This window comes from Lycium ferocissimum, unplaced genomic scaffold, assembly GCF_029784015.1.
Source record: "Lycium ferocissimum isolate CSIRO_LF1 unplaced genomic scaffold, AGI_CSIRO_Lferr_CH_V1 ctg122, whole genome shotgun sequence".
In the NCBI taxonomy this organism is placed as follows: Eukaryota; Viridiplantae; Streptophyta; class Magnoliopsida; order Solanales; family Solanaceae; genus Lycium; species Lycium ferocissimum.
The window spans coordinates 290,272-297,722 of NW_026714234.1; the positions used below are offsets into that span (position 1 = coordinate 290,272).

Consider the following 7,451-nt stretch of genomic DNA (forward strand, 5'->3'; position numbering starts at 1 on the left):
TACATTATCTGAAAAATAGATTGCATGAGGTTTGTAACTTCATATCTACTCTAGCTCCACCAACACCAACTTAAGTTTTCAAATAAAAGCTTTCGTCCTTTTACCAGTAGCTCTATTATTAATGTAGTTACTTCGATGTCCCTATTTACGAGCCCTTATTCTCTCGTTTTGATAAAACGAGAGAATAACCTTCTCCATTACCGGCGGGCAGCTCCACCCTTTCTCATGCCTCACCATCTAAATATATAAAAGTAATGTCCTAGCAAACATCTCAAGCTCTGCCTTGCAAAATTTCACTTGCAATTCCTTTAGGCTTTTCTTTCATTCTTCATTATGGTCAACTAAATTCAACAAAATATTTTTGGCCCACTTCTCAATTAATGTCTCACACAGGAAAGCAAATCAACAATGAGATACCATGTGTGTCAGAGAACTATTGGACGTTTGTACATGGATTAACAGTTTTTCCTTATCTGTTTTTGAGAAAAGAAGAACATAGTAGGAAAAACATAACCATTGCAATTATTTCTTTTTTCAACCATTAATATCTTGAAAGATCAAATAGAATGTATTAGGATCACGTAGAAAGTAAACTCGAATACTATTTGTCACTCCGTTAAGAAAAAAAGCTTTCAAATTTATTATAGCGGGAACCTTTCTGTTTGGAATACTAACAGAGTTGACCAAATGCACCTTTATTCGCAAGTGCCCCAATCTACTTCCATAGTCATAGCAACTAAATATTTCCTCTATTGCTTTCTCCTAGTCCAACCCATTCTTGCTAATGTCAATGTTACAACTAGAGTGAAAGTAAATTCAACCTTTGATTGACCGAATAACTAAATAAAGAAAAGATAGTGCCAAAATAATTTAATAAACTATTAGCAACAACGAGAAAAAGTAGTTTTTCATGAAAATATGAAGAAGAAGAAAAAAAGGATCAACTAGATCTCCAAGAAGATGTGAGGTAAAGTTCTCCATCAGATATGCAATGTTTTCTCTATTATTCGATAATAAGATAAAATATAATATCCCTTTGTTAAATGTATAAAGTGAAACTCTTATAAATCATTACTTACACAGTTGCATTTAGCTGTTGTGTCCTTGGTTCGTTTTGTGAAAGTGGACAAACTAGACTTTCTATGTAGATTTCCGCCGGAAGACCATCACTAAATTCAGCGTACTCTGGAAATCTGATCGAGTTATCCTTTGGATTGCATATCAGGAAAACTGATTCCAACCTAAGCAAAAATTCACCTCTTTTTGACAGACAAAAGAATTGAGAGAATAAATAATCCACGAGGGTTCTAATAGTATAATTGATGGTAAACATTTTTGTCCAGGATTCTTTAACCCCATACTCGTTCATAATCCACACATCTACTTGAATAGTCGAATTATTACAAATCATTGAAACATTACTTCCCAATGCTCCCAACACGAGAACACCATCCATTTCTTCTCCATAGCAGGGGCGCTCCACCTTTCTCCATTTCTCATTAGCCATATCAAAAGAGGTTATGCTCCAACCTCTTTCCAAACCAAGATCAGCAGTAGTAGCCCAATGAAGCCTTCCATTCACAAACTCACCCGAGTTAATTAATCGTGCTCCATTCTGAGGACAATCAATTTTTTGCTAAGAATTATTCTTTAGGCTATACATATTGACCTCTTTAAAATCATGCAAACGACTAATAATACACACTACCTTATAATCATCATGAATCTCGTCATACCCAAAACCATATGTGGAACGGTAAGAATCCCTCATTTTAGATATCAAAACAGGCAATTTCTTGTATGTTTTAATTGACGGGTTCCATAGAACCAATTCTTCTGCCCCACTTACAAGACATATCAGTCCATTGACAGAACCCTCAATCAAAAAAGATATAGAGGAGTCTTTCATGGGATAATCCAAGTTAGACTCCTCAATAACAGACTCATCGTGAAGTAAAGACTTAAGGGAACAATCCTTAAGATTGAATTCAGGTTGGGCAATCCTCAACATAACCCTATAATTGGTGTAGTCTGTGTTGTTATTTTTAGCTGATAAACTTAGATGGGATTTGATAAACTCAGGGCTACAAATCAAAGAAAACCAAGATTTTGAAACAGACTTGAATCTCAAGAGAGATTTCACTGGAAGCCTTGAGAGAATCTCAGTAAGAAAATCAAAGGAAGCCAAGATTTCTTGTTCATCAGATTCTGGATTTTCTTGCTTTCTTTCAATATTCTCTCTATTCAGTTCTTCTAAAGATAGCATTTTCGATCTGGTGATTCTTTGTGAAAATGTTGGAGCCGATAAATAAATAAAGCAAGCAAGAATTTTTTTACTTATGAATTGAACTGAAAATGAAGAGATGCTTCTTTCTCTTGTATCTACTTATTCATATCACTAAAATCACTAAAATACTTACTAAATCTCACTTCAGATTGCCACCAAAAAAAGTTCACATTTATAGCATGTAATTATTTTTTTCAAAATGAGTTACTATTTTTTTTTTGTGCCGAAAGTCTAAAGATTCTTGCACGATTAGATTATTTTTAAATGTCAATTTATGATCGGACTAAGGTGAAGTCAGGATGCAATTTAATGGTCAATAAAGTTTGATTGAGCCGCAGTGAGACCAAATATTCAAATCTGAGTAGGGGCTAATGTTGCTCTGAAACGCACACGCAAGCGTATGTGGACGTACAAGTAATATAGTGATTTTAGAAGTCGGATATCGAACCAACAAGAACTTCTGATTATCTATTTACCAAATTAAACGATCATAATTATGTAAACAAGAAATAAATCTAAAGATATAACTATAAACTAACTTAAACGAAAACAAATAATGAATTTCAACCAAGAAAGAGCGGGTTTTTATATTATCAATGAGATGAAATCGATCTAGGGCTATGGCTATCAAACAATCACGTTGTATTCTTAATTTATATGATTTACTTATTAACAGGGTTAATATTACAACTAAGAACCTCTCGAGTTCTTAGCTGCCTATACGTATTACTTTCACGCCTATATTTCTATGGTCATGGACCTTAACACAAATGCATTTAAAACTCTTGCTTATTAACCAAGCAAGGCGAACTAAGTATATCTCTATCCCAGACGCAAATCCGTTCCTCGAGGCCCAGGGTTGAGATCTTGTTCTACTTAACCCTATTGCAATCTTAAATTTGAACTCTCGAGATAGTATTCGATAGTTGATCAAACAATCAAATAATTAAGCTCATGATTAAGTAAATAAACTGATTAATCGAAATCAATATTCGAATAACAACAATAATGGAAGAACCATAACCCTAGAATGAGAAGTTTCTCCACATAGATAGACATAGAGGAAAAGTAACAAATCATCCAAAGAAAATATAAAAACGAGTATTATGGAGAAGAAAAGGTAAAACCCAATAACTCCGGCCTCCACCACGGCTCCTAGCTCTTTCTAGGTCCGAAGTTCTGTAAAAGTCGCGCTTAGGGTGAATTTATAGAGTATAGGAATGTCTAGGGCTCGTGCTCGCGACCCTTGGCTCGTGCCACCCTTGCTTGGCAAGGCCATGGCAACTGCTCTCATTTTTGTAATTTCAACACTTTTTCACCAATTTTTCTCCGAATCTCCTCATCTTCACACCGCTTTATTCCTACACATTTGAAATATAATATTAAGCACAACTCATTATAATTTATACTCAAACAACGATAAAAGTACTAAAATGTGAGACAAATAATGACTAAATATATGCATTTGTGGCCGAACATCAGCTAAAATACCAAGGATTTCTTCATGGGAGAGAGCATTGGTGGACATATATACTTATTCGATACATGCATTAGCGGGAGTATCTAGTATACAGTAAATTAATTGAGGTGGATGTATCTGTAAAAATGAAAAGTTGATATTATGAGTTGGCAAACCATATAAGAAGCTTACAAAACTGTACAAAAGTTATGAAATATGAAGCACTAGATTCATTATCGAGGCCGCCAAAATTATAGTTAGCGTTTTTTTCTTTTATTTTTTTCATTTTCATTTTATGCTTATAAATCCAATGTTGGAGATATTCTTAGGAAATATGAAAATATATCTCTACGCGGACCGTCTAAAATTGTATTACGCGGACCGTCTAATTGTACTCACTGATAAAGTTGTAAAAATATTTAGTAAAAACACTTCATATGTGAAGGTTATGTAATTAATGATAGTATAGAAAATATATTTTCATTAGATTAACTTCTATATGTCGGGAATATAAAATAATTTTTCACACTATTAAATCAGAGTCCGGAACCTAAATGACGTGGAATAAAAAGCCAAATGGGCCAAAGTGATGGCCGAAACTAAGTTTACAAAAACTACCTGTAACACGCTAAATTAGTGCACTATAGGAGTTATCTGAATGGACTAGGCGTCTAGGCCTAATGGCTTACATTCACTGTACCTATAGCGCACTAATTTAGTGCATTAAAGGAGTCAATAATTCACCTGCATTTTGTTGAAACAATTCTACTTTCAATCCGTACTTAATTTGACCTAAAGTTTCATAGTTCAGAAATTTAGTGCGCTATATGATACTTTTCATCAGATTTTATGTCCAAATGCTCAATCGGAATCTATTTAAAGCGGACTTTGGATGAGTTAAAAATTCATCTAACTCCTTAATTTCAAAGAACTTTACTTGATCTACTCTCATACTCATCTCTTGATACTTTTCAGCCTCTTTGAAAATTGTCGAATATTCAAACTGTTAGGGTTACATTGTTTTGGGATGGTGAGATCATTCATGAAGGTAATATTGTGCATTATAGTTGTCCACCATAGTGCAATGTTAAGTTTCGAGTTACAATGGACTACTAAATATTTCTCCCCGCAATATATAAAAGAATGAAAGTTAATAAGCGAGACTTTAAAGTATCGATAATAGGGAGATACCTAATTGTCACGACCAAAAAACTGATAGACACGATGACACCTATATTGGGATCAAAATAATCAGGGCGTCATGCGGAAGCTAATAATATGCAAACCTTAAACACGATAAATCGGATAACAAAGAAAAACATACTAAAGAGACATAATATTCTAATATTATTTGATCAATTGATCTACATATGAAAAACTAATATAAAAACATAAAACCTTTTGAGGGAAAAATCTTCCCCTTAACGACTACATTGCGGATGCTATTGTGTTGTGTCATATGAAAAGGATTTTTCAATTTATAGAGATCCAAAACCTTTTCCTCCAAGAAAAGGACTAGCCAAATATGAAAGAGAATTATATTTTCCTTTCAAGAAAAGTAAAATGATTATGGTTATACTTTGACTTTCCTTCCAGAGAAAAGTAAAACTCAAATATGGTAAGAAAATCAGGGCAAAACCCTAACAAATCTCCCCTTTTGGCCTGGATTTTCTTGACAAAACTTGATCCGTCTTCTTCACATAATCTTCATCACTGCTGCTTGCCATGGTTAAAAATATGTTAAAAATATTATTGGTTAAAAATGGTTTAAAAAATATTTTATTTTTATTTTTTATTTTTAAAGATGCAGTAGCAGGAATGTTGAAAATATGGTTGAAACTTCATCTCCATATGTAGCACTTCAGACTCTTTTTTTTTTTTTGGCAAAACCCTTCATTATCGCCAAATTAGTTGCTCTGGATTTGAACCTGCTTTGAACCTGTCTTCAACCCCATTAAACCATTGGCTTAACCATCAGCTCTGATACCACTTGTTGGGATCGAAATAATCAGGGCGTCATGCGAAAGCTAATAATATGCAAACCTTAAACACGATAAATCGGATAACAAAGAAAAACATACTAAAGAGACATAATATTCTAATATTATTTGATCAATTAATCTACATATAAAAAACTAATATAAAAACATAAAACCTTTTGAGAGAAAAATCTTCCTCTAAACAAAACTCTCTTGACGACTACATTGCAGATGCTATTATGTCGTGTCATATGAGAATGATTCTTCAATTTATAGAGATCCAAAACATTTTCCTCTAAGAAAAGGACTAGTCAAATATGGAAGAGAATTATATTTTCCTTTCAGGAAAAGTAAAACGATTATAGTTATACCTTGACTTTCCTTCCAGAGAAAAGTAAAATTCAACTATGGTAAGAAAATCAGGGCAAAACCCTAACAACCTATTCCCAACCCGATGGGTAAGCCAAAATCAAACTATTACCGATTTTAAGTTAATTAAGTGAAAAAGTAAAGAGATAAGCAATAATATTCAAACACTAAGTCTTTTATAAGAAAAAAGTGTGGAAATCCAAATATACCACCCAAGACCTGTGTCATGTGTATAAGAGCCACTAAGAGTAATAATACAAATCTGAAATCCAAACTAAAGGAAAGACAGGAATAAATAAAGAATAGAGAGAAAAGGGTGCTTCAGATCAGCCAAACAGCTCACCACGATCTCCTGAAATCACCGCCTCAGACTCAACTCGGTATCGAATCTGCACCACAAAGAATACAACAAGTGTAGTATGAGTACGAGAAGCATCCGTAGTTAGTATATCTCATGGACCGACAATGAAAAAGTAGTGATCAAACATTAAGAAAAGTCTTTTTTAGCCTCACTGTTTTACGTTCTCTCATCTCAGAACCGATCAATCAACAGGAAAACGAGTAAACAAGTACTATGTAAAGCCAAATACTCAAGTAATCATGTAATTAGAGAAACAATCAATCAAATAATTTAGTAAAGAAATGAATGATGCGATACAATGCAATGTAGTATGCTCCCGTATACACATAGAGCTTCATCGGGCTGTACGGAATATGTGACCTATGGGGGACCGCTAAGTCCATAGACCACTCGGAATACCTGATATCCCAGATCACATCGGACAACCAACTTTTTGAGGATGAAATATCATGCAAATGACCTTATGAGGAAAAAATAACCACCAACAAAATCCGCTTTCCAACCATAAACTCCAAATCACGAACCTTCCGATCCGCATAACTCGTTTGCCTACTCTGGGCCGTGAGAAGTCTTTCTTAAATCAACTTGACATTGTCCAATAAATCTCTCAAAAGATTAGTACTCCAAGGCCCAACCTCAAAAGCATCAAACCAACCAATCGGAGAAAGACACCACCTATCGAAAATACTTTTCAAAATAAGCAGATTTTGAAAACTTGGCCAAACAGGTATATGATGAAACAATAAATCTTTTCCCGATAAAAAAAAAAATGAAATTACCAAAATAATTTTAAAAAAGAAGGAATTGTTTCCCGATAAAAAAAAAAATGAAATTACCAAAATAATTTTAAAAAAGAAGGAATTGAAAACATTTCCCCCCAAACCGACTTATTGGGGAAAAAAATAAACATAAATAGGTCGCCACCAAAATAATAGCCGGCAATCGTATATTATCAATAAAGTATATAGTTTGTATATATAATAGTATATTCTTTAT

The 7,451-nt window shown here is 33.7% G+C and overlaps 1 protein-coding gene across 1 annotated transcript; it reads right to left on the reverse strand.

Moving 5' to 3' along the window:
• Positions 1-1,097: 1,097 nt before the first annotated feature.
• LOC132041907 (F-box/kelch-repeat protein At3g23880-like) lies at positions 1,098-2,438 on the reverse strand. Its single transcript, XM_059432585.1, has one exon. The coding sequence runs from the start codon at positions 2,264-2,266 to the stop codon at positions 1,637-1,639; it is 630 nt and encodes a 209-aa protein (XP_059288568.1). The 5' UTR covers positions 2,267-2,438; the 3' UTR covers positions 1,098-1,636.
• Between the last annotated feature and the right edge of the window lie 5,013 nt (positions 2,439-7,451).

Coding starts and splice junctions, on each gene's coding strand:
- LOC132041907 (XM_059432585.1), bottom strand. CDS start 2,266: ATGCTATCTTTAGAAGAACTGAATAGAGAGAATATTGAAAGAAAGCAA.